This window comes from Phascolarctos cinereus, unplaced genomic scaffold (assembly GCF_003287225.1).
Source record: "Phascolarctos cinereus isolate Bilbo 61053 unplaced genomic scaffold, phaCin_HiC Scaffold_9;HRSCAF=440, whole genome shotgun sequence".
Lineage (NCBI taxonomy): Eukaryota > Metazoa > Chordata > Mammalia > Diprotodontia > Phascolarctidae > Phascolarctos > Phascolarctos cinereus.
The window spans coordinates 249639920-249667831 of record NW_027556402.1 but is presented as its reverse complement, the minus strand read 5'-3'; the positions used below and the strand labels follow the sequence as shown (position 1 = coordinate 249667831).

The 27912-nt window shown below is 41.9% G+C and overlaps 2 protein-coding genes across 2 annotated transcripts; one reads left to right on the top strand and one right to left on the bottom strand.

Annotated features, from left to right (window-relative positions):
- Positions 1-607: 607 nt before the first annotated feature.
- Positions 608-15661, top strand: LOC110200677 (extracellular calcium-sensing receptor-like). Its single transcript, XM_020976067.1, is given in 8 exon segments — positions 608-865; positions 5836-6586; positions 6589-6659; positions 12711-12840; positions 12843-12925; positions 13200-13323; positions 14755-15174; positions 15177-15661. Coding segments are annotated over 8 exon segments (2322 nt in total).
- Positions 15662-22199: 6538 nt separating this feature from the next.
- On the bottom strand, positions 22200-23149 carry LOC110200780 (olfactory receptor 10W1-like). The gene is given in 2 exon segments (XM_020976181.1): positions 22200-23044; positions 23047-23149. Coding segments are annotated over 2 exon segments (948 nt in total).
- Positions 23150-27912: the final 4763 nt, after the last annotated feature.

Below are 27912 nucleotides of genomic sequence, written 5' to 3'. Positions count from 1 at the left end.
TTACATACTATCCACTATGCAAAAAATTTTTTTCTTTTTGTTGGCAATTGGGGTTAAATGACTTGCCCAGGGCCACACAGCTAGTAAATGTCAAATGTTTGGCCTAATCCTGGATTTGAACTCAAGTCCTCCTGACTTTAGGGCCGGTGCTCTATCCACTATGCCACGTAGCTGCCCTTGACTATACAAAAATCTTAAAGGGAACTTAGAAATCACCTAGTTCAGATATTCTTAACCTGGGGAATAAGGGTAGGGTGTTGTCTATCAGCTTGTATAGGAAAAAAAAAATCCCATCTTTAATTTCACTAACTTTTGGTTTCCTTTGTAATCCTGTTTGTTTTATGCATTTAGAACCATTATTGTGAAAAGGATTTCAGAGGGAGTCCATGGACTGCCAAAGGCACCTATGACATTGATGTAGTTTAATCCTCTCATTTTAAAGAGGAGGAAACTGAGGCTCAGTGAGGGGGAGGGTATGACCATAGTATCACCATAGAAACAGGAATATGTCCAGCCAACGGGGAAGGAGGGAGCTTTCTAAGATTTTGTAACACACTGCCACCCAAGGCTGTGGCCGCCGTGAGCCTGCTGTGTTTTGTTCCTGGGCATGCTATTTGCTGTGGAAGAAGGAAATAGAGATCCCAGCTTCTTGCCCAATGTCACAGTGGGATTCCAGCTCTATGACTCCTGTGTGTCTGCCACCCGGGCTCTTGGAAGCACTCTGGGCCTTCTGTCTGGACAGCTCCTCCCAGTGCCCAACTTTGATTGCTACCCCCAGCACCGAATCCTGGGAATCATAGGTGGGATGACTTCCCCGGAATCGGAGGCCATGGCTCACCTGCTCCTTGTTTACCAAGTCCCTCAGGTGAGTGATATATGTAGAGACAAAATAGAGAATTCATGGCTAGTGAGAGGTGCCTGCTCTAGGGTGTTTCTTCTTTAAGACTAAAAACCCTTCTTTGTTCCCAGAGACCCTGGGCCCTTCCCACCCACAGCCAAGGCATGTGCACTCCAGGGTGCAATGGATGGGTGGTCACATAATGTGATTTGAGGAGTTCCAGGAAAAGGCAAAATAGCTTTCTGCTGGGTTTTCAATGATACCTGACATTTTACCATTAGAGATCCATTCCTTTGGGTTACAAACTATTAACCTGAAAATACTCCATGGAAGAATAACACATTGAAAGCATTTACCAAAAGCAATAATTTACATTTAAATCATACTTTTAGGATTATCAAGTGTTTTCCTCACAAAACCTTTGTGAGCTAAGTAGGAAAATGAATCTCATTTTACATGTTTCTAAACAATAGGCCCAGAATGTTTAAATGACTTGCCCAGTGCCACACGGTATGGTTCTTTGGACTCCAAGGCCACTTGTCTTTCTACTCCATCACTAAGATGCCATGGGCAAGTAAGTCACTTAACATCTCTCAGTCTCACTTTCCTCATCTGTAAAATGGGTAGAGCAATGGCAGCTATTTCACAGGGTTGCTGTGAAGATAAAATGAGATAACATGAGCAAAATGCTTTATAATCTTTAAGCACTATTTACCTGTTAGCTATTATTATTAATAATATTTAAATAACATAGAATAGAATATTAATATTATTATTATTAACAAGCACTTTGTTGTTAATGGTTCCTTCGTTGACAGCTAGCTGGGAGGTGGGCAAATAGGGGGAAATCAGGAGAAGAGCTAATTTTAGAGCAAGCACAGCTAGCGTGTGAGCCCCTTTATTCCAGGTTCAACACTACTCAGGCTTATCTGGCTGCATTAAAGAACAGTGACTTTAAATTTCATTTTGTCCTTGAGAATCTTGGAACCTTTTACAATTACTTAGGATGACTGCCTACACTCTAGGATATTGCAGGGGCTATAATTCCCAGAATGCCCATCAGCAGAGTGAATTGGATAAGTTTCGGTTGGGAACATGAACCTAGTGGGGGTTGGCTCTGTGAAATAGCTGAAGCCAAGGATTTCACAATTAGTTATAGGAACATGCACTCTTAGGGATAAGAGCCAGGAGGCACCTGAGAGGTGATCACATCCAACTCCTGTATTTTTCAGAAGAGGAACAGAGAAGTGAAGTAATGCGCCCAAGGTCACATGGGTAGTAAGTAGGAGAGTTGCGTTTCAAGCCCAGATGCTAGACTCCACAATGAACTCTCCACACTGAGTATGGTCAGATTACCTTGAAGTTTCTCACATACTCAATGATGTCCTTCTACAATAAAATTCATGTTCTTCTATTTACTTTTTAAATCCTTTTACAGCCTAGACCCAAACCACCTTTAAATCAATCAGTCAATCAGCATTTTTTTTGAGGCAATTGGGGTTCAGTGACTTGCCCAGGGTCACACAGCTAGCGCGTGTCAAGTGTCTGAGGCCGAATTTGAACTCAGGTCCTCCTGACTCCAGGGCTGATGATCTACCCACTGTGCCACCTAGCTGCCCCCTATCAAAAAGCATTTATTAAGCACCAGCTGTGTTCTAAATACTGGAGTTGCCGATATAAAGAATGGAAAAATCCCTGTTCTCAGGAAGCAAACATTCTAAAGATGAGATAAGTACATATGTATATGTATATATATATGTATGTATATATACATATATATACATTTATATATATGTGTGTATATATATGTATACATGTATATACATACATATATATATGTATATATATATATATATATATATATTTAAGAAACACAAAGAGGACAAATACAAATAAACCAGTTACATATATAGGGCAGCTAGGTGGTGCAATGGAAAGTGCGCTGGGCTTGGAGTCAGGAAGAGTCATCTTTGTGAGTTCATATCCAGCCTCAGACACTTACTAGCTGTGTGACACTGGGGAAGTCACTTAACCCTGCTTGCCTCAGTTCCCTCATCTGTAAAATGAGCTGGAGAAGGAAATGACAAACCGCTTCAGTATCTTTGCCATGAAAACCCTAAATGGGGTCGTGGAGAATTGGACATGACTGAAATAACAACCAACAAAAGAAGATGAAGATTCAGTTCATGAATCAGAGAGGAAACTTGGTGTAATAAAAGGACGTTGCTACTTAGGACCTGTGTGCCCTTGGGCAAGTCATTTAATGACTTAGTTTCTCTTCAATGTCCAGATCAAGTTCTGTCAGGAGGCCTCAGTTAGTTTCCCATAGTCCTTAGTGTTCTACCCTCCAAAAATCACTTTGTGTTTGCTTTGTTCTCTTTCCAAATTTACTTACCTGTGCACATGCTGTTTGGCCCAAGTAAGCTTCTTATGGACAGGGTCTATATAATTTTTGTTTGTTTATCCCTTGTGTCTAGCACATACATAATAAAAGGCTTTTTGAACTGAATTTTCTTTTATCAAGAAATTGGGTGGTTCAAGTAACTTGCTTAAAGAAACATAGCATTAAAATGGTGAAGCCAGGCCCCAAACCTTGGTCTCCCGATTCACAATCCAATGTGTTTTCCACTGAATTAGTACAAATATCCCTAGGTTAATAAAGGTTCACCCCATACCTCATGCACATGCTCACATGAAGGGATAAAGCATTAATTATAGCACTTCAGGTTTTATTAATAAGGAAGAAATTAGATGCATAATTGGTCTATCAAATCATACCAATGCCCATTCTGCTTTAGAGTAAGAGCAGCCTTGCTTGGCATCAACCCTGGTGCCAATGATCATTTCCCCCTGCCAACAGTCTTCTACATGGAACCTTCTTCTAAATATGACTTTGACCTATGACCTCCTTTCTCAGAGATGAAACCACCTTTATCAAACTGGCTGAAAAGATACCTGTGATTTCAGGTTACAGTGTAATCTTTCTAAGGGATAGTGGGTTCACCATTGACACATCCTTCTCTGAAATGGAAAAAAGTAGCCCTTTCCACTCCCATTTCCCTATGTTAACATATGTTATTGGGAATAGTTCTGTAGTATATAGAGCTCTACACTTGGCACCAGGAAGATATGGTTTGACTCCTGTCTCAGACACTTATTAGATGTGTGACTGTGAGAAAGTCACTTCATCTCTCTGAAGGGATGATAGCCCCTAAATCACAGGCTTTTTGTGAGGATCAAGTGAAATGATATGGTACCTAAAGTTCTTTGCAAACCTCAAAATTCTATGGCAAGGTTATGTGTTGTTATTGCTGTTGTTACTTACTGTCATCCAGTCATGGTATTTTGTTCCTCATATATCTGTATTAGGCCCAGCCCAGTTGACGTAATTATAGAAGGTAAGAGTCACATAACAAACTAATAAATTGCTGCTGTGTTAAAAAAAATGCAAAGACATACTATACCATGTTTTATTCATTTACAAAAATGTGAAGAAATTTCCCTGATGGAATTAGAAGATCAGCTAGACAAAAGAAGGGCCATGCCTCTAGTGAACTTGAAAAATTTAATGCTGGCAGCCTAAGGAGAAGCTGAGACATTCAAGGCAGGCAGCAGTTTTGTGGAGTGTGACCCCTGTGTCTCTGTCAGAGGGGGAGGAGGGAGGACTTGCTCTTCCCCATCTCTTGTCTTCATCAGTCAGGTTCCTTGCAACAATTCTTTACTCTGTAGGAGACACTGCATCCAGTAGGGAGCGCAGTGAGACATGTGGGGCGGGGGGACGGTTAGGAAAAATCAGGAAGCAGCTCTAAGGAAGGTAATCTCTGTCAGCAGAGAAGAGAATTGACAAGACCTTTCTGTTTATCCCTAGCACTTAGCACAATGCCTGGCACATAGTAGATGCTTGTGAAATGTTTATTGACTGACTGAGCATAGATTTAAAAGAGAACTCTCCCTGGAAATGGTGAGTTGAGCTGCAGAGAGGAGCTAACTAGAGAGCCCAGAGGAGTGGCCCACATATTAAGGCTAGGGAGGAGCAGTTGAGTACCTAATGAGAAGAGGAAGAACACTGGGACCCCACACTGTGGGAGGAATGAGTTTGCCTTGGCCGTGTCCCCCCTACATGTGTTCCCCAGTGCCATTATGCTCCAAATATGTGACCACCCTTCCCACGGGTACTGCGTATTTGTGAGATTGTGACCCAGATGTTTGTGTTAGGAATATTTAGCAGCTACTCTTCTTACCATTCCAGCTTAATAAAGGCCTTTGCTTGGACCTAATTGTGTCTACTAGGTGACTGTTGAGGGTTAATTTACTGGTCTGGGCTTGTGAGCTATAGCTTTAGGAAGGCAGACCCATAGAGTCTGTGGCCCCCACTTACAAACTTGTGAGTTCCCAGTGATAGTCCCAGAGTAGTGGGAGAGGGGACAGGACAGGGCATTCATGGGACAGTTGCTTAAATAATAATGCCTTCTATTTTTATTTTAGAACTTTTGGGTTTACAAAATGCTCTTTTCACAAACTCTAGGGGTTAGGTGGTACATATATTACTACTACTACTACTACTACTACTACTACTACTACTACTACTACTACTACTACTACTAATCTCAAGCATTCATGTAGTACTTTGAGGTTTACAAAGCATATAACACATATTACCTCATTTAAGTCACAGCAATCCTATGAGGCAGGTGCTATTATCCTTATTTTACAGATGAGGAAACAGGCTAAGACAAGTTAAGATGCTTGCCCATGATCATGTAGCTGTGTGATTGAGACACGATTTGAATACAGGACTTCTTGAGTCCAAGTTCAGAACTCTGTTCTTTCTGCCACCTAGCTCCCTCTATAGTTTATGCATGAAAGGTCAGTCAGCTTAAGTGAGAGGTTGAGAGTAAGGTTTGGTCCCCAGACAGCTGCTGGGAGGCCTCAAGAAATATCAAGCCAAGTTCTGGGTTTTTCAGGCCAGGAACATTTCACCCTTTTTCCTCCCCTAGATAAGTCATGGATCTCAACATCCCCAATTTTCTGACCACCACCGGTTCCCTTCCTTCCTCCGAACAGTCCCCAGCAGAGCCCACCAACCTCAGGCCATGGCCAAGATACTTCTCTACTTCAACTGGACCTGGGTGGGCCTGGTGGGCTCAGATAGTGGTGCCTTTGAGTGGCTGGATCAGGAATTCCGGAAGGCAATTGGAAAGAATGGAGGCTGTGTGAGCTTCTCAAAGAGGATCGATGGCCATGTCAACAATGTGGGTGATGTGGCTGATGCCATCCAAGACTCCACTGCCAAGGTGATCGTCTGTGACTGCTACCACATTCACTTCATTCTCCTTGCCAAAGCTCTTCAGAAGAAGAACATGACCAACAGGATCTGGCTCGTGTCCACTTCTTTTTCACCAGACGCCTCAGTGTTGAGCAGGGAGGCCAGAGAGATGCTCAATGGGGGCCTGTTTCTGAGGATACACTCAGGACCAGTGCCTGGCCTTGAGCACTTCCTGTCTACTCTGCACCCAGCCAAGTACCCGGACAACCACCTGATAAAGTTGTTCTGGCAAGAGCTGTTGGGCTGCACCTGGCCTGGGCTAAAGGCTGGTGGTCCTCGAGCAGGATATGTTTCCCCTAACTGCACTGGGCTGGAGCAGCTGACACCTACCCATCTGTCTGTACTGAACCTGGATGACTTAACTGCCACGTACCAAGCCTACCTGGCAGCCAAAGCTTTCCTGGTGGCCTATCAGAATCTGAGGCCTGCTCTCCTGGGCAGGGACCATTTACTGGCAGCAGTTGTGCCAGGACAGGAGATGTCAGGCCATGGCAGGTGAGACAGAGACAAGGAATGCATGTCCCTATACTTGCTCTATCTAGGATGGGATGAATACGCATGGGCACTGAATAGAATAAAGGAGGCTATGAGGAGCAAGGAAGTGGCAAAGGAGGTTGGGAGGGCTAAGAATCTTTTGGGTAAGTCTCATAAATCTCTTTGACCTTCAGTTTACTCATCTGTAAAATGAACAGCTTGGACTAGCTCTGTGATCTATGATCTATGAATGAAGGACAAAGAAGAGGTAGGAGAAATATCAGAATAAAAAGATTTGGCACAGAGCCAGTCACTGCTGCCATAAAAGGCAAAGCTAGAATAACCCTGGGAATGGGCAGACATATACCTCCTCTCCCACATTCAAATTTTTCAACCAATCAGAGAACCAGGCATGGAAGGGGCATATGTCAAAACCATCCCCAAGAGACTTTGGTAGAAAGTTCAATTATAAAGGTAAGCAATGATAGTGGTAAGAGCAAAGGGATTCTCAGGCTGGCAAGAGACTTGATTTTCTGGGGTTTTCAGTCTTTCCTGAGCCAGCTTCTTTAATCTTGTGGTGGAATGAGTGGTGAGGAGGTCTCTGAGGATCCTCTGTTCTTACTACCTCAGTATACTTAGCTTAAAAAGATACTACTTGAGGCAGCTAGGTAGTAGAGTGGATAGATAGTAGGGAAGATCTGAGTTGAAATAGGCCCTCAGACATTTATTAGTATTGTGTTGCTAGAAGTGAATTAACCTCCTGTCTTCCTCCATTTCATTAACTGTAAAATGGGGGTAAATAATAGTGCCTAACTTCCAGGATTGTTGTGAGGATCAAATGAAATAATATTTGTAAAGCACTTAACACAGTGGCATACAGTATGCACTCAATAAATGCTTGTTTCCCACTTTCCTCATTTCACTCTCACCATTTTCCTAACCTAAGCATGACTGCACAAAGCATTTACTTCTTCTGTATAAAACAGCTCTGAGAATAATATTAAGATAGAATATGATGATTTTATCCTAAGGTACTGATACCCATACTATTCAGAGCCATTATTTATGGCCATTTCACCCCCTAAATAACCAATCAAAATTGGACTGATAGACAACCAAAAGAAATGGTTCTTGGGTGTTTGCTCTCCAAGGAGACCAAAAGTGTCCATATTTTTTTCTCTGACAATATCAGATGCTTAGGCAAGGTACATCTCGTATGAGTCCCCAAGTGACTTAAGGACTATTTCAGGAAACTTGAATATTAGCCTTGGGTGTGTGACTACTTACATTGTGATCTTGGCAAGTTACTTAATAAATATTTGTTGCTTCACCATATAGCAATATTCCCCTCTGCCCTGAAGAATCTTAAGTGGTTCTCCATGGCCTACAGGATAATCTACAAATTCCGCTGTTCGGTCTTGAAAACCCTTCATAACCTGGCTCTAGTCTGTCTCTCCCAGGCTTATTGCATATTACTGCCCAAAGCAGATTGTAAGCTCCTGGAGACAGGTAGTATCTCATTCTTGTGACCTGTGGTGGAGCCTTCCCAGCTTGTACTGGTCTGCTCAGCCACAGTTGGACACACTGTCCCTTGACCCCAACATAGTGATGTCATTTTGGTCCTCTTGAAGAACAGAGGACAACAACTGATCACCTCATTTTTGTATTTGTGCCCAGCACAGAAACTGGCACACAGAAGGCACCTCAGAAATGCTACTTGATTGACTCATTAATTGGGCAAGTCCTTTGACCTTTCTGAGTGTGTTTCCTCATCTTTAAAATGGGATAAGAATACCTCTAATGTTCTGTAGCAGGTGGGTGCTGAGAAGGTATTCTTAGGGGCATGAGGGGTCTTTTACATACAGAGTCAACCTGCCTGTTAATAGACCCCTACAGCATTCCAGCTAGAAGGCAACTTAGAGAGGAAACAGAGGTCTAAAGAGATAAGTAGCTGTTTTGCCTAAAGCACTCTGGGTGCTTTATGATGCAAGAAGTATGCTCCTTAGGCTCAAGGAACTTATGCTCTAGTAGGGGAAAAAAGCTCCAGACCAAGATAGAATTCTATGCTAAGCACCATAGTCAAGATACAAAGGTTAAATCTTGGCTTCTGGATCAATGGATCCAGGAAGGCTTCTTGGAAGAGATAACATTTGATAATAGCTGTTATGTAGGTAATTATTTTACGTGTGCAAACATTTAATGATTTTTATTTCATTTTATACTCACAACAGTCCTATGAGGTAGGCATTACTTCTCTCCATTTTCAAAAAGAGGAAACTGAGGCTTGGAGTAGTTAAATGATTTGTCCGTAGTCATACAGCTAAATAACATGAGTTAACATTTATATGAAACTTAAGGTTTGGAAATCACTTTACACATGTTATCTCATTTCTTCCTCCCCGTGACACTATGAGGGAGGTGCTATTATCATCACCCCCAATTTACAGATAAGGAAACTGAGGCTTAGAGAGGTTAAGTGATTTGCTCAGAGGCATCCTGCTAGTGAGTATCTGAAGCTAGATTCAAATTCATTTCTTCCCAATTCCAAGTTCAGAATGCTATCCATTACTCCACCTAGCTGTCTGTCAAAATAAGTGTCAGAAATCGGATCTGAACCCAGATTTGCTCCTGACTCCAGATCCAGCACACTTTTCACTATGCTTTATTTGTTCTTTGTTTTATTATTTTATTAGTATTTTTAGGCAGTTGGGGTTAAGTAACTTGCCCAGAGTCACACAGCTAGTGAGTGTTATGTGTCTGAGGCTGGGTTTGAATTCAGGTCCTCCTGACTTCAGGGCCGGTGCTCTACCCACTGCACCACCTAGCTGCCCCTTCTGTCTTTCATTTTCGAAGAGGAACAATGATACCACAGGGTGATCTCTTGACTCATGGGTGAATTGGATTTAAGTGAGGCAAAGTTGTGCAAAGTCACCAGCTTCCTCTCTTCCTGAGACATCAGAGTCCAGCAGCAGGGCAAAAGTCAAATCAAAAGGACTTCGGATTCTCTAGTCCAGGGGTTCTTAACCTTTGTTTTGTGTATCCTTGGACCCCTTTGGCAGGCTGGTGAAGCCTCCTGGCCCTGTCTCAGATGAAGGTCTCTGAATGACTAAAACAAATTGGGACCTGGATTATATTGAATACAGTAATAAAAAGATTTTGAAAACAAGTTCACAGATCCCAAGTTAAGAATCCCTTATCTAATTCAGCCTCCAATATTTATGGATATGAAATCTGAGAATGAGATGGATATTGATGTTTTTCCATTATCTAGAAAACAGAGACTCTTTGATCAAGTCTAAGCCAGGGCAAAATCCTGAAGGAGGTGTAGGTTGTCTTTGGCATTCTCTCATCTCTTCTTTCTTCCCCATCTCTCTGTTTTTGTCATTTTCTGTCTAATCTCCCCTTCTTCCACTCCACCCAGATTTCTAAGCACTCAGTACTCTTTTTCTGTTCCTTGATTGTATGTAAAGAGTTCTATTATCACAGAGAAGTGGTGTAGTGGAAATAATATTGAATTTGCAATCTGAAGATGTGACCGCTTTGAGGCAGTATGGAGTATCAGAATGATGGCCAAATGTAGAGTCAGAAGACCTGTGTTCAATTTTCAGTTTTTCTACTTTCTATCTGAGTGACCTTGGGCAAATCCTTTCCTTTCTCTGTGTCTCAGTTTCATCATCTGTAAAATAATGGATTGAACTAGATAAGCTACAGCTTTGAATCTATGGACCATGGATGTTCCCAAGGTAGTACTCCAAGCTTTGGTTTTCTCCTCCTTCTACTTTCAACTGCACTTCCCTTCTTTGTCTTTTTTCTCTTGAGGTCCTAATAGATAATCAAATTTCTAATTCTAGCTAAAGTAGTAGTGGCTAACTTTAATTACCTCAACTTCTTAGAAGCATCTGCATTTCTAAAAAGCCTCTAGGAGAAATGATACCTTAATTTATTTCTTCTAGAGGTCTTTAAGAGGACCCCAGCATCTTTAATACTGAAATGTCAGGTACTGTAGCAGGTGGGTGATGGCAAGTGTTTTTAGGGCTGTAGAAGCACTTTCATATAATAAAGCCAACTTGCCCATTGATGGAACGTTATAATACTAAAGCTAGAAGACATCTTTGAGATCATTTAGTACAAACACCTCCATCTTTGGGTACCTTCTTACAGGATGTTTTTAAGGAAAGACTCTTCTTTTTCTTATGTTTCCTTATACAAAGGCAGTGATCTTTAGAGTTGGAAGAATAGAAGATCAGGGAGTTGAATCCCAAGATAATTGAGGAGATGTTTAGGGAGCTCCTAACTTCCCTCAATGGGTTAAAATCATTAGGCCTGGATAAACTCTATTCCAGAGTGCTAAGAGACCTGAGAGAAATGATTTTTGAAACTACCAATGATCTCTGAAATATTGTGAAATGTGGAAGTAAATGCCACAGATCTGGAAGGAAGGCAAATACTGTCATTTTTAAAAAAGTACATGGAAGAATCTGAATTCAGCAAAACAGCAAAAAATTTCTGACAAAATTCCATACCCTTCTATTAAATGGATTGTTTGGGATAATTCAGAAAGGGAAGGAGTAATCACTAAAACTCGGGTAACTATCACAATAGTTAATATCAAACTAACTTCATTTCCTTTATCAACAGGGCTATGAGGCTGGCAAAGTAGGGGAAGGATGAAGACATGGACTTGGGGGATTCTGGCAGAGCATTTCAGGATAGATGGATGGGGCAGATGATAGGATAATTAGATGGATTTAGATGTGAGGAGACACAATAGCTGTGAGAAAATGTTTGCAGTCTGGTCAGTTGGTGATGAATAGCTAGAGATGGAACAGATTAGGGCTGCATGTATAGATTTGGGAGGTTTTATACAAATATGAATGATTGCATATACATATATGTACAGATACAAACATGCATATATGTAAACAACAAAAGACCACGTGTGTATATGTCTAAATTTGTTTATGTATATGTATATATACACACATATCCTTTCTTTTTGTCTCTTAATTAGAGTTTGAAGATAAGTAAGTGAGAAGGAATAATGGAGAGGGAAAATTGTGGGAGGAAATGGGAAGGAATGAAAAAAAAATGTTGACCTTGGCAAAGAGTAGAGGAATCTCTTATTCAGAGACTGATGCAAAGGAGAAGAGAATGCAAGCCAAAATGAAGAGGATTGGAGGTGTTGAGTAAAAAGAAGAGGGAACTGAAAATGGACAGCCTCTACTTTCTCAGTGAAATAGGAGGTAAAAGTCCATTGCTCTGAGCCAAGGATTGGGAGTGGTGTAGGTGAAATTAAGGAGAGAAGGGAAGGTTTAGAATGATTCTAGTTTTTGTGTGTGTGTGTGTGTGTGTGTGTGTGTGTGTGTGTGTGTGTGTGCGTGCGCGCGCGCATGTGTGTGTGAAATAGGTAGTCACCTGGACAATACTAATTAGAAGATTGCCATGTAATAGTGAGGGATCATTTGAGATTAGATAACAAATTTTGGTTGACCTGGTCAGGACAATTGTATAACTTTTTCTATGACTAGATTACTTCAAATGTCCCTTTAAGCTCTCATGATCTATGAAGATATAATTTTGAACTTCCCCAAGGAGAGTTGCTGAACTGTCCCCAGGGATAGTGGATTTCTCCTCAATGGAATTGTTTAAATCAAGGAAACCATTTACTAGATATGCTTTCGAGATGACTCTTGTTTGGGTGTGGGCTGGATTTGATGACTTTTATTGGGGGGGGTGCTTCCAGTTCTGAATTTTCATGATTTTATGAGTCCTAGCCTAGCTACTTACTATGTGGATGATCTTGGGCTCATAACTTAATTTCTTTAAGCCTCAGCTACCCTTTCTCTATAAGGAGGGACTTGAGCAAGAAGCTTTTAAAAGTCCTTTCTGCCCCTCAATCTATGGCTCTCTGATCTTTCGATCTGAGCACCTGGGTATACCAGGTAGAATTAATGGAACAGTCCTGGAGAAACCCACTGGGCATAGCCAAGATATATGAGCATATTTACTACGAATGCAGTGTAAGTGTCCTTGGACTCTCTCTTTGTCTTTCTACTTGTGTTTTTGCCTCAGCTTTTGCAATATCTAAGGTCTGTTCACTTCACTACTCAAGCCCAGGAAGAGATCTTCTTTACTGAGGAAGGGGAGATCCCAGCAATTTTTGATGTTGTAAGCATATACCTTGCTCCTGACCACACTTTGCGGACCACTTAGACTTCAGGGAACCTTCAGGGAAAGAGCTGGTGATAAACAGTAGCATCATCATTTGGGCAGAGGGTCCTGGGAAGGTGAGAACTAGAAACCACCCCTTCCTCCTGCTCCCCTTCAGTAGCAGTGCCAACTAACCAGAGGAAAGAAGTAACTATGAATCCAGTCATTACATCCCAATTCCAACTATGTCTAGCTGAAATTTCCACCATTAGTGAGAACTCAGAAAAGTACAGATTTGGGGTCCAGCTTTCCAAGGGTAAAAAACTCCTGCTAATGACTGATTTTACAGATGCTGTTAGCTCTTCTCTAAACTTTACTTAGCTCTCTTTTTTTCTGTCTGTCTATGAGTAGGCTCCTCTTTCAGTCTGTAGTAAAACATGTCCTTTGGGAACCCGGAAGTCAGCCATCCAGGGGCAACCAAGCTGCTGCTTCCAGTGTCTACACTGTCCAAAGGGAGAAATAGCCTATATACCAGGTAAGCAAGACAGGAGAAGGGTGGCACCAGTTTTACCCCAAGCAGCTAGTGGAGCTAGATTCGAGGTAAGAGCATTGTGCAACTTGCCAGAGAAATAAGTGGGTTGGAAGTGAGAGGAGTCAGACAGGAGAAATGGAAAAGAACAATGCTAGTAACTTCTGATTGGAAGAATATGTAGGATATGAAGCGATCAGTTCTCAGAATTTCACAGTTGGAAGGGCCCTAGTAGACTTCTAGTCTGGTCCATACTTAAATTTTTTTACAACATAGCTGAAAAGTCATTACTCGGCCATTTCTCAAAGGTTTCCTTCCGACAAGTATAAAAATCTAGTTCAAAGTGAGCCAAAGAACAATTGGAAGGCTTTAATTCAAATCTAGCTTCTACTTTGAACTAGTATAATAGAAAGTTGGGAACCATAGCTGAAACGTGGCATGGTATAATCAGGATCCAAAAAGATCTCAATAGGATGGAATGGTGGGTTGGAATTGTCAAGTCACAAAGCATTTATTAAGTGCTTACTATGTGCTAACCCCCTGTGCAAAGTTAATAAGGGGAAGTGCTTTAAAATAATAATAGCTAATAATATTTACTATGTGCCAAGCATGGGGCTAAATGGGTGTTACTATCATCCTCATTTTAGAGATGAGGAAACTGAGGCAAACAAGTATGTGACCTGCCCAGGGTCACATAGCTAGAAAGGATCTGAGGCCAGATTTGAACCCTGGACTCCAAGCCCAGATCTCTATCCACTGTGCCACCTAGCCATCTCAAGTACAGAACTTGGGTCCAAAAGACCAACTGAAAAGCACAGGATAGGAAAGATAATGTGCAAAGGTAGTTCATGTTAAAAAGACCTAGAAGTTTTAGTGGACCAGGTGGGCAAAGGCAGCAAGCATTATTAAGTGCTTTCTATGTGTCAGGCAATGTGACTACCGAGCGCAGTGTCCTGTGGTAGCCAAAAAGCTAATAGGAACCAAGGTTGCTTTAACAAAAGTAAATTTTTATAACATGAGAACCTGGGGTAGTTATGAATCCCTGTGGTCCCTGCTGCTTGGGAGGTTGAAGCTAGGGGATTGCTTGAGTTCAGGAGTTCAGAGCTGCAGTAAGACCAAGATGGCCACACCAAAGTCAGCACCAATATAGCAAACCCCCAGAAGTGGAAGAAAAACTAGCCCAGGTTAGGAGAATGGAGCAGGTTAAAGCTTCCATGATGATCAGTATTGGGATTAGACCTGGACTACAGGCATAATAAGAACCAGCAGGGCCATATGGCAGCCAAGAAAATCTGATAAGAATGTACACTGATTTCATATCAATATAGTATCAAGAGGAAGGGAAGATTTACTTGACTAAGGAAAAGTTCTCCCAGTTTGAAAAGTCTCTCTCCTCTCACTTCCTTTATTTGACTCATCACCCAAAATCTCTTTCAGACAGTGCCAGTTGTCTGAAGTGCCCAGAGGACCAATGGCCAAACACTGGAAAGGATCAGTGCATCCCCAAGATTCTTGACTTCCTCTCCTACAAGGAACCCCTCGGCATGGCATTAGCCACCTGTACATCCTTTCTCTTTCTCCTTGCCCTGACCATCCTTGGCATCTTCATATGGCATCACCACATTCCCATAGTCAGAGCCAACAACCAAAAACTGAGTTATATCCTCCTTTGCTCCTTGGCATTATGTTTCCTCTGCCCATTCATGTTCATTGGCCACCCAGTATCCCTGACCTGTGCCCTGCGCCAGGCAGCTTTTGGGATTATCTTCACAGTCTGTGTGTCCACCACTCTGGCCAAGACCATCACTGTTGTTTCTGCCTTCAGGGCCACTAGACCAGGTGTCAGACTCAGGAAATGGCAGGACCAGGTCTCCCCAATGCCATCCTTATTGGCTGTTCATTGGTCCAGGTTGCTTTATGTATGTTCTGGGTCATAGGCTGGCCTCCAGTGCCCATGAACTCTACAGAAGCAGGACCCAAAGTCACCATGCTGTGTGGTGCAGGGTCCTCAGAGCTCTTCTATGCTATGCTGAGCTACTTGGGCTTCCTAGCTCTGGTCAGTCTGGTGGTGGCCTTCCTAGCCCGTCAACTGCCTGACACCTTCAATGAAGCCAAGCACATCACTCTCAGCATGTTGGTCTTCTCATGTGTTTGGATCTCCTTCATCCCAGCCCACCTGAGTGCTCAGGGCAAAGACACTGTGGCTGTGGAGATCTTTGCCATTTTGGCATCTGGGACAGGCCTGATGGTCTGTGTATTCTTCCCTAAGTGCTATATCATCCTCCTCCGGCCTGAGAAGAACTCAAGGGATCAGATGATGGGCAAGCGTCATTTCAAGAAATGAAATCCAAAGCAGTCCTTCCATTTTCCTCATTCTAGAGGGGAGGAGGGATTCTCAGCACTTCCTAGCTCTCTCCAAGCCATCTTCATGCCATGAAAGGGCCAGTATCTCATTTAAGCTCTTGCTACCTGGCTGTCATTCATATATACTACGAATTTTCTCTCCCAGACTGGAACATTTCCCCTTTACTTTTATGCTGATCCAAATCCTACCGGTCCTTCACGGTCAATTCAAATATTTCCTCCAACTATTGTTTAGTCATTCAGTCATGTCTTACTCTATACGACTCTTAGACTTTTGTCCATGGGGTTTTCTTGCAAAGAAACTGGAGTGGTTTGCCATTTCATTCTCCAGTATTTTCCCATTTTACAGATGAAAAACTAAGTCAAATAGGGGTTAAGTGAATTTCCTAAGGTCACGCAGTTAGTAAATGTCTGAAGTGACATTTTAACTCAGATCTTCCGGACTCCCGGCCCTGTGCTCTATCCACTGCATCACCTACTGTCTTCCCTGGCCACTTAAATGTCCACTGATCACTTCCATACCTTTTATTAGCATCAACTATGGTACTTAAATATTCTCCAATAGTTACATGTATGCTAGTGTTATTGCAGATGTCTTCTGTGTCTTCATCCATTCAAAACTATAGATCTTGAACCTCCATGCCTATACTTTTACTAGTCAGCCAGAGGACACAACTAGTTCAAAAGAAAGGCATTTATTTAGTGAAACAGTAGAGTAAGAGGAGAAGAAATCGAATACTGCTCCCTGACCTTGGGGCAAATATGCACACCATCCGTTTGTGGACATCGAAGTGGAGACTATGTATTGTAGGGATGCACATTTGAAGGGGCAACCCATGGCCACAATGCTATGGGGCCTTCAATAGCTCCTGGTGATACATTGTACTGTTCACACAGGGCCTGCTCCTCTCTAGAAATGGCATCTCCATTTGTATTGTAATTTCTGAGAGTCTCTTTACCCCTAGCATCTGGCTTCATGTCTTTGTAACATCTGTTGGAAATTGTGGCTCCTACTTGCTATAGCAACTAAAAAGCCTCTCTTCGTAAGGCTGTCAGTTTTTTTTAATCATAGTTAAGGCTAGGAACCAATATTTCCATGCAAGGGGCCAAAAGGCAGGCAGATTTTTCCCTGGATATGATCACTGTATTTTTTACTCACTTTCTCCAACTTGCACAATCACTATTTCCACCCTAAGACCTTTTCTAACTTAGCATTGGAAAGTTCTTGAAATTCCCATGAGTTCCTGCTTGCCAGTTTGCATTCCCTTTCAAACCAGCCCAGGTACCATTTCCTGATAAACTTCAAATGACCCCAAGTATCTGAAGTGCTACGGCTTTCTTGTCTGCCTGCCTCCCCCCACCCCCCAAATCCTCAAAGTCTGCCATGCAAATGAATGGGTAGGAGAAGACAAAAACCTCAAAGTATCACCATCTACTTCAAGCCCTTTGTTCCAAATTTCTGCCTTTCATTTGAAAGTGTGTCCAGAAACAAATCTCCCAGGCTTTGAACCTCCTGGCACTGGGTTTTTTTTTTGTTGTTGTTTAGAAAAAACAATTCCCATTTATGTCGCAATTTAAGTTTTACAATGTGTTTTGCTCATAACATCTCTGTTAAGTAGAGCATTTCGTTATAGTTACACTCACTTTGTAGATGAGAAAACTGAGACAGACAGGTCTGGGGTTCAAAGTCATCTCTCCTGACTCTAAATCAAGTGCTCTTTCTTTTTTCTTCCTTCTTTCTGCTCTCCCCTTCCCTCCCTTCCCCTCCCCTCTTCTTCCCTTCTTACCCCCCTTCCTCCTTTCTTCCTTCTCCTTATGAATGTTTTTGGAAGTAGGTATAGTGGGAAACACATAGTGTTGGAGGCTGAACACATGGGTTCGTTACTTGGTGCCACCACTTAGTGATTTTCGGCCAATCACTGCTGCTTTGAGCTTGTCTCCTATCTGTGAAATGAAATGAATCATAATCGTGCTCCCTGCCTCCTGGGATGATCAGATGTGATGAGTGTATGATATAATTATGTGAAACATTTTGTAAAGCTTAAAGTGCTAGATGAATATTCATTGGATCTTCCCCTTTACTGGTTCCAGCCCTGTCTCTACTGCTGCACAACAGGGCTTCCCTACGATATGATAGACTTTAAATGGAAGGAAGGTTTCCCCTCAGAGATGGGGAAGGAGTGAGTGCATCTAATAAATCTGAATTCATAGTATCATAGGCTGATAAATCTGAAGTTAGAAGGGACTTTAAAGGACGTCTAACTACCCCTACCCACCCCATTTTACACATAAGGAAACCAGAGGAATAGATGGTAAGTGATTTGCCTGGGTCAGGCAACTAACAATTGGCTGGGACAAGATTTGAAAAGATGTCTTGCTGACTGCAATGTCAGCATTCTGTCCATTAGGGCGGGCTGCCTGTTCCCAAAGGGTTAAAGGTTCAGGTTCTGGCTTAAATGACACACTTAGATTACAATAGTGCTGTTTTACCAAGACCATCAAAGGATATAAGAACATTAAATTGGACCCAAAGCAGCTTGAGTTGTACGTAGTTCTCCTTGTCTTTCTCAGTGCCTCACAAAGACTCATCCTATAGGTTCTTATAGCAACAAACTGTATGAATAGTGAGGGTGTCCCTAGGTCAGAGGAATAACCACTTCCTCCCTTGCTTGCTTATATCCTCTAAAATGCTTTGTGCTGTAACCTGGGATTCAGGGGAATCGTTCATCAAAATGGGCTGCACGTGACTTGGGGCTACATGTCTCTGAATGTCCCCCTTCTTCTATTTTGTGAGCTTTCTGTTTGGGACTGCCATTCAACCTTGTTTTCATGATCTGACCTAATTATTACTATGATGACTGCCTTCACTCTAGTTCAATGCACAGCAATTAAGACTTCGTGTGGTGGAAAAGCATATGTGTGCATGATTACAGACGTCTCTATCTGTATCCCCATCTATTCAACCTCAGGAAAGTTTTAGTGAGAATCTAGAGGGCCAGTGAAATAAAGACTGGTAATCCCTGGGATGAAACTGACTCTGCATCCTTTATCCAAGGCTACTTATTGGTGAGAGCTTTCTGCTGGGGTCACTGACAGTGGTCACTGATTAAGATGAGTCCGATGTTATATTTCTTGAAGTATTGGGCAATGTATTAGTCATTGACTAGGGGCAAAATTGTATTGTGTGGAGTGGTGTCTAGTTTCCCTTCTCACACCTTGCAGGAGGCCTTGGGGAGAGGTAGGGAGTAATCTCTCTCCTTTATTTTTAGTATTTTATTTTTCCCAGTTACATGTAAAAACAATTTTAAACATTTATTTTTAAAACTTTGAGTTCCAAATTCTCTCCCTTCCTCTCTCCCCACCTCACCTCATTGAGAAGGCAAGCAATTTGATATAGGTTATACATGCGTAGTCATGCAAAACATTTCCATAATAGTCATATTGTGAAAGAAAACATAGGCCAAAAGAAAACCTCAAAAAATAAAGTTTAAAAAAATATGCTTCAATCTTTATTCAAACACTATCAGTTCTTTCTCTGGGGATGGATAGCATTTTTCATCATTAACTCTTCAGAGCTGTCTTGTAACATTGGCTTGCTGAGAATAGGTAAGCCATTCACAGCTCATCATCTTACACTATTGCTGTTACTTTGTACACAGCACATTTCCCTTTGTATCAGCTCATATAACTCTTTCTAAGTTTTTCTGAGAGTGTCCTGCTCATCATATCTTATAGCACAATGCTATTTCATCATAATCACATACCACAATTTGTTCAGCCATTCCCCAATTGATGGTCATCCCCTCAGTTTCCAATTCTTTGCTCCTAGAAAAGAGCTACTGTAAATATTTTTGTACATATATGTCCTTTTCCTTTTTAAAAAATCTCTTCTGGGATGCAGACCTAGTAGTGGCATTGTTAGGTCAAAGGGTATGAATACTTTTATACCCCTTTGGGCATAGTTCCAAATTGCTCTATAGTGTGGTTGAATCAATTCACAACTCCACCAACAATGCATTAATGTCTCATTTTCCCCACATAGTCTCCACAATTTGTCATTTTCTTTTTTTGTCCTACTAGCCAATCTAATAGGTATGGGGTAGTATCTCAGAATTGTTTTAATTTGCATTTCTCCAATCAGTAGTGAGTTAGAGGATTTTCCAATGGCTATAGATAGCTTTAATTATTTCATCTGAAAAGAAAGTAATCTCTTGTTGTGAGGTTAGTATAAATTTCATTACACATTTCACTCAATTTTATCACATAGGTGCTACAGAGGGTTAAAATAGCTAATTCAGCTAAAAGATGGTTGTCATAGAGCAGACGGAAGAGAGATGTCTTGCCTGCAGGAGATGGTCTCTGAAAATTCCTCTGACATCATGTCACCTGTGGCCTATCTGGTAATGAAGTTCTCTGTCCTTAATAAGAATGGTCCTAGAATGATGGATATAGTAGATTGTTAGCCCATACTTAACCTTTCCATCTTGGTGCATTTTGCCAGAACTTGTCCTCTGTTAACATAGCCTTGAAGAAGGTTGTCAGAATCTGTCTCGGTGGAGAAGTAAAAATCATGCTTACTACAGTAGTCAAGGAATTGATGTCATAAGTGAGAGACAACTTGGCAAGATCCAGCTCAAATCCAAGGGCAAGAGGTCTGATAAAGCACTTAGTAGCTTAAGGAAAACTGTGAAGTTTGTTTTTTCCATTCTCTCCCCAGCCTTCACTTGGTAGGGTTTATAAACATTTTAAGGATTGGTGACTAGTTATCTGTGAACTCAGATAGAATAGAAAATAAAGAGGAAGGAAGAGTAATGAATGAATATTAATCGAAACTTTTAAGAAAGAAAGAAACAGAATCCAGAAGGAGGAAGGCTGATCATAAAATGTATGATAATAACCTCAAAGCTTACTGCCTATGTATGTGAAAGGAGAACTGTCCTTAAACTGTATCAGGGAGCTTTTGGGAGTGTGACATGAGAAGAGCCAGTTGGGGTTGTACCTGCATATATAATAGGAAAAGAAAGTATGAACAGTCCTGCGTGGCATCTGAGAGGTTGAGTAGGATTCTGAATATATTAGGAATTCTCTATTCCCATGATCAGGTTGAGTTACATGGGATGTTCTTCCTTTGCAATACCCTGCAACCTGATTCCCTAGAAGAGGTAGCGGAGGGAAGCCAAATGAATGTGAATTCAAAGGACAAAGATGGTAATAATAAAACTCTTCTGTTGCCAGGTATAGTGATGTTCATGACAGAAGTTATTGACAGGGTACACGGTTCTGTAGAATAAGTGGTGCCATTAAAACCCTGATATGATGTGCTTTACAAGATAAGCCATAAAGTGGATAATTGAGAGTTGGCTGCATCTGGATGTCGGCGCGTCAGCTCATTATAGGGTGATGACAAACCTTGAGTCATCATGGAATTTAGCCGCCTCACCTTAAAGACTGAACATACAAGTAATTATGTATAATAAATGATGATTATCTTGCTTGACCTAACCTAAGTAACAAGTCATTCAAACCTCAGAAAGGAACTTGGATGCAGGGCCTGCCATAGGGCTGATGGTTTAGGGTAGCATTCAGGGTAAATTGTGCTGAATGCACCTCCTCTCTCAAACTGACTTATCCCAGACTCAGCATCTCTATTCAGGTGAAAGAGGGATAGGATCTCACCAAACTGAACTCACATTCATGTGCTCTGTGTTGCACATTAATCAGCCTTACTCACTGGCTCCCAGTCAAGATATTTCTTCTTTTGCCTCCATGGCTTTGCTTAGGCTGTCCTCTGGGCATAGAATGCACTTCCTGTTTTGTCTATGCCGCTTGGAAGTTAGTTTCCTCCCAGTCTCAACTCATGCCACCTCTTCTCAGATGCCTTTTATGGTCTCTCCAGTTGTTTCTGCTCCCCTCCGATTGTATTCGTTTTGCCTCTTAATAGATATATCTCTGTGCATATTCTTTTGTCTCAATAGAACACAAGCTCCTTTAGGGAAGGGAATGTTATTTTTTTTTAAACTCTGTATTAGTGACTGAGACAGTGTATGCTTAATAAACTTTTTGAATGAATGAAGTAATGAATGCTTTTCTACATTAGTAGGGGATATCATAATAATACCTTACATATGGATAGCACATATGTTAGCATTTATTAAGTGCTTTTTTATACGTAGTTCATTCATTTCTCCCAACAAATCTATGAGGTAGACAGGGAAAGTATTCATTTCTCAACATTTCAGATAAATGAACAGGATCAAAGAGATGAGATGACTTTCCCAAGATCAGGCAGCCAGGACTCCAATGGGATCTCCAGCTCCAAGTCCCTTTTGATGGTATAGGGGTTCGTGGGTGTCTATGTTTGTTTGAATCTTGAGTTTCTTTAGCACCATATTGGGGACTCCTCTTCTCTCATTGGCCAACCACACACCTCACTTCCCCCAATGTCTGCCCAGTGCCATATATATGGGCTGTCATAATTAGAGACACCCAGAGTTATCACCTTGGTTTACCATAGTATCCTAGGGACAGCTTTTCTTGGAGGAGACATTTCTTGTGATTATTCTTCTCAGGGCTCCCTTTACCTTACTGTTCCTTAGGGTGTAGATCAGTGGGTTAAGAAGAGGAGTACCTAGGGTGTATACCAGTGAAAGCAACTGGTCCTGCTTGGGTGAGTAGCTGGAGTTTGGACGAAGGTACATGAACATGCAGCAGCCATACTGTAGCAGGACCACCATGAGGTGGGAGGAGCAGGTAGAAAAGGCTCGCCGGCGGCCTGATGTTGAGTGGATGCCCAATATGGCAATAGCAATGAGGGCATAGGAAATAGCAATAAGGAGGAAGGGGAAGGCAATGGCTAGTGTGCCTGCCACCAGCACTGAGAGCTCATGGAGGCGGCTGTGGGTACAGGTCAGGCGCATCACAGGGGGCACATCACAGAAGAAATGTTCAATGTCTCTGGAATGGCAAAAAGGCAAATGGAAGATGAAGGCCACCAGCTGCAGGGATAGGATGAAGCCTATGGCCATGGAAGTCACCACCAGGTTGAAACAGAACTTTGGAGTCACGATCAAGGGATACTGTAGTGGATAGCAGATTGCCACGTAGCGATCATAGGCCATGACGGCCAATAGGAAGCAGTCAGTGCTACCCAGCCCAATGAAGAACAGCATCTGGGTGGCACAACCCAGCAATGTGATGGCCTTATGCCTCTTCATGGTGTTGACTAGGATGGGGGGGACCACTGTTGAGGTGTACCAGATCTCCACAATAGAGAGGCTGCCTAGTAGGTAGTACATAGGTGTGTGGAGGCGGGCTTCCATCTGAATGGCAGCCACAATAAGGATGTTTCCTGTGAGGATCATGTGTAAACCAGAGTGATCCCCAAGAAAACCGAGACCTGCAGCTCTGGGTGTGTAGGATAAGCTAGGAATACAAACTCTGTTGATAACGATTGGTTCACCCAAGTCATTGAGGTACTGAGGTCCCTGTATGGCAAGAGATAAAAGGATAGAAGAAAGAATCAATCTGTGAATATATAGGAATATCTTGTCCATCACAGCAGCAGGTCTGCTCTAATCAGAGCTTGAGATTGGGAGAGAGAATGTGCTATAGTGGAAAGAGTGCTAGATTTGGATGCAGGACTGGGGGCTCAAATCCCACCTATAAGACATTAGTTTTATGATCCTTCCAATCATTGAGCATTTCTGAGCCTGTCTCTTAATCTGTAAATGTAGGTTAATAATACATTACCTTCCGATATCATAGGATTGTGGTAAAGATCAGTAAAACCCTTTTCAAACTTTAACACATGATAGATGATTTTGCTGGTGATAGTGATAGGAAATAGAAGAAGAATGTGAGACAACTTGGTTCAAGGGGAAAAATCCACTTGATTTGGTGTTAGATGACTGGTAGTTATTTCAGATGTTGTAAAGGTAATTCTTGAATAGTAAAGAGTCAGATTAGGTGGCCTCTGCCCTATAAAAATGGGAGATATTATTACCCCAGTGATCCTGGGACTGGCATTGGTCATGGAGGATACCATTTTAAGTATGGAGAAACTGAAGCATAGACTGGAATGGAACTCCGACCATGGTTTAGAATGATAGTCTAAGACATGGAAGAAGCCAGAAGTACCTACTACCAGCTCATGACTCGTTCCTTACACCAAGCCCTGGAAACCATCAGATACCTGGGTAGTTAAAGAATTAGAGTTTCGGGAGATGCTAACAAAGACAGAGCACTGGATGAACAGAGCAGTTAAGTGATGAGGGCTTTATTTTTGGTTCTGCTACTAATAAGCGTGACCTTATGTGATCCTTAGACAATCTCAATACCTTTTGTCTCTCCATTTGCAAAACGAATCAGGTTGGATTAGATGATTTGAAATGTCTCTTCCAACTTTCCCATTCTCTGACCCTGTAGCATCTCCTTACCTCAGAAGTGTGTGAGTGCTGTAGCTCCCAGCTCTTCAGTTATATCTGCAACCAAGCCATCAGACCGCATATCTGATGGGGAGTGCTCATATCTTTCCAGGGGATAGATCAAGGAGGAGGCATCTATAACTTGGAAAGCCTATTCAACAGGGATGGACATTTATATAACCCTATTGAACAAAGCTTCAATTCTTCATGCATCAGAACCCAGGCAGAAATAAATGGTAATGGGTCTTAGGGTCCTGCCTCCTCAGTCCCATCTCCCAGAGGTGAATAGTGCAGTGAAAGCTAGTCTCCCCTGAGGCTTTATTGGGAGGTAATTAGCCCACAGTAGATCTGTCTCTCCACTTGGGATCTCTGTGTCTCTGGAAGATGTAGAAGACATCTCTGGAGAAGCGAAAGAAGCCGCTAAACACTTTCATGGCCATGTCATCATGGATTGTGCTCAAGGTTGAAGGTTCAAGTACGTTGAGAGGAAATATTAGGAAAATCTCTAATGGAGGCAGCTTAACTACCCCCTCCTTAGTTCTCCACTTCATAATTATATACCAACCAAAGTAATAACTAAGAGCAAGTAGATGAATGCTTATAAAAATCTGAATATGAAATTCCCAGATTAACTGAGCAAGAAGTAGAAAATTTAAATAACCCAATTTCAGATGCCTCACAGAACATAGTTTTGCACCCTTCTTGTGCACTTTTTATGAAATGTTTTATATTACAACTATCTGGGCTTAAATCTTATCCCCGTACTAGACTACAGACTCCATGAGGGAGACAGGAATGTCTTACTTAGACTCTCTTCTTTTATCAGGCACAGTGAAATATCCCTAGCAGCTAGCACCTGGGCCATGTAAATTGCCTTGAAGCTTAGATAAACATCAGGGTGGCACTTAGTAATATTGGAGGCAGAGTGGGGTTCATGAACTTTGTTTTGTATTTCCACTGTCAGGGCAAAATGTCCCTGTTATCCTTATATTAATAGTCATCCTCATAATTTTAATTTGAGAATTTACAATTTTTTTTCACTGTGGAGAGCCCTTTCACTGTCATAGATTGCAGCGCTTCCATAACCTAGTGTTTCCTAGAATTGTAGCAGCTGGTGATGAATCTCCATAGACTTTTCTAGGATGATCTGGGTAACACACAATCTATCACTATCCCTATATGTGAAACTTTTACAGCTTAGTAGGACCTGCCAAAGTTTCCATTCTGTTGACTGAGCTTTTGAGAACCAAGGATCACATTCATGTAACAAGGAGGAATCATGGTAAAGATTTTGCTGGGAGACTAATGGGCAATTAAAAACATAAAAAAAGAAATTAATTAATGGAATACTTGGAGAATGGAGTCTTGTAGTTTAGGAAAGCGACATAGTGGAAAGACCATTGTATGCCAAATTAGAAAGAAGTGTATTTGAGTCCTGGCAGCAAGGAGTCAGGGAAAAATGAACACCCTAACTTGACAAGTATATCTCCCCCTTAAACCTCTACCCCCTGGCTACTCCATTAAACCCAAATCATATTGTTGAGTCCCAGAATTCAGCTTCTATTTATTCCCTCAGGATCCTGAAAGTCTGGGGCTTTCTGCTACTATTATCCATGAGCCCCCACCAGTATGTTTCTCATTGATTAGAAGATAGCCAACTAGATTTCAAACAACTTTTAGAAAAGGGTATTTATAACATGGCACAGCAAGGACATTAGTTATAAACAACATCCCTCTAATTGGAGGTATATTACCACCTTGTACACAGAAGATCCTTGGAAGAAATGGGCTCACACTTAGAAAGCACATGTGCCCAAAGGGAAATTCATATCTCCTGGTCACTTGAAGCTCTTTTTTTCCTCCTTCTTTTTGGAAACCTCATGGAATTCCCTTTGGTTTCTTTCTTCTGGGCTTGGAGAGGGCGGTCCGTTTGGATAGTTTATTTCTAGTCTGCTCTAAGTAGAGACACACTCTGCCATCAGCCACAGCAGCTTTGGGGAATTCTACTACTGATACCAATGGGACCTCCAGGTTTGACCCTTCAAAGGTCACAGTGTCAGAACACAGTGAATTCTCTCTCTGGATATTTGATTCCTTCTCTTTGGAGACCTTCTTTTTGGCCATGGAATGTCTCATGGTATTACAGCTGGGAAGAGGGAGAGAGAGACAGAGAGAGAGAGAGAGAGAGAGGGGGAGAGAGAGAGAGAGAGAGAGAGAGAGAGAGAGAGAGAGAGAGAGAGAGAAAGAAAGAGAGAGAGAGAGAGAGAGAGAGAGAGACAGAGAGAGAGAAAGAGAGAGAGAGAGAGACAGAGAGAGAGAGACAGAGAGAGAGACAGAGAGAGAGAGAGAGAGAGAGAGAGACAGACAGACAGACAGAGAGACAGACAGACAGACAGACAGAGAAAGAGAGACAGAAGAGAGAGAGAGAGAGAGAGAGAGAGAGAGAGAGAGAGAGAGAGAGAGACAGAGAGAGAGAGAGAGAGAGAGAGAGCAAGAGCTACTTTCTCATCTTTCCAAAAGTAGTTTCCTTTTAAGCTTTGCTCAAATTGGTATTACTATCTCCTAAAATGAAGTGCTATATCCTTCTTGGTTGGATTGACTCCAAACTGCTTGCTGGCTTTATATGTAGTCTAAGAAGCATTATTAGTTCTATTTAAATAGTTACAAGATATTTCCTGTGCTGTATCATCAGCTACTCATTGAATAACTCCAAATATTTAATTTCTCTTAAATTGGTTAGGTGCTGGATCAGAACTTAGTTTACACATTTGACTGGTTGAATCAAGCTATCCATACCAGTTGGGGTGCAGGCATGTTCAGGGAGGATTAGCACTTCTGGTGTAAGGGATTGCTGAGCCCTTTTCAGGGCTGCTCATCTACCTTTCACTCAACTCTCACCTGTGGCTCTGAGAAGCAGTAGCATACACAGTTGACACATCTTGATAAATCATCTTGTCAGACAGGCTAAACCAGATTGAGAGTAATCAATAGACCACAAACCCATTGGTGAATCAGAGGAGTGTCTACCTCAAGCATGTGAAGACTTCCTCCTGTGGAATGGGTAGATGAGAACATTTTGTTCCAACGGCCATGAAGGCAGCTGAAGTAGGCCTTGCAGAGCACTTAGAGCTTGGCCAGACATGATGGCACCAAGGTCATCCACTGCATTTGTGCATCCCAGGCCATTGCCAATCATCCTGACTTTTGCCTTGCTGTTTGACTTTGACTCTGGAAGAGAGGCTGACAACTTTGTGCAACTCTGTCTCACTTAAATCCAATTCATCCATGAATCAAGAGATCACTCTGTTATGTCATTGGTCATCTTTGAAAATTAAGGGGGCAGCTAGGTGGTGCAGTGGATAGAGTACCAGCCCTGAAGTCAGGAGGACCTGGGTTCAAATCCTGCCTCAGACCAAACAGTTGACACTAGCTATGTGACCCTGGGTAAGTCACTTAACCCCAATTGCCTAAAACAAAACAAAACAAAACCCCAAAAAAGAAAATTAAGGACAAACATCAACAATGCCAGGTGTGATTATATTAATTGAGGTAGTGGTAAAACCCCTCTCTAGGTTTCTTACAGTAGAGATGGTTGGGGCTATTCTCAGTCCTCAGATATTTATTTTGTAACAGTTTACTTTCATGATCACTGTGATAGACATATCAAAGTTAGTATACCCAAAACCAAGCTCATTATTCCCCCCCCCCCATTCTTCACTCCTTTTACCTTCCCTATTACTGCAGAGGACAACACCACCTCCCTGTCCTTTAGGCTTGTACAACCTAGGAGTCATCCTGCATTCCTCAC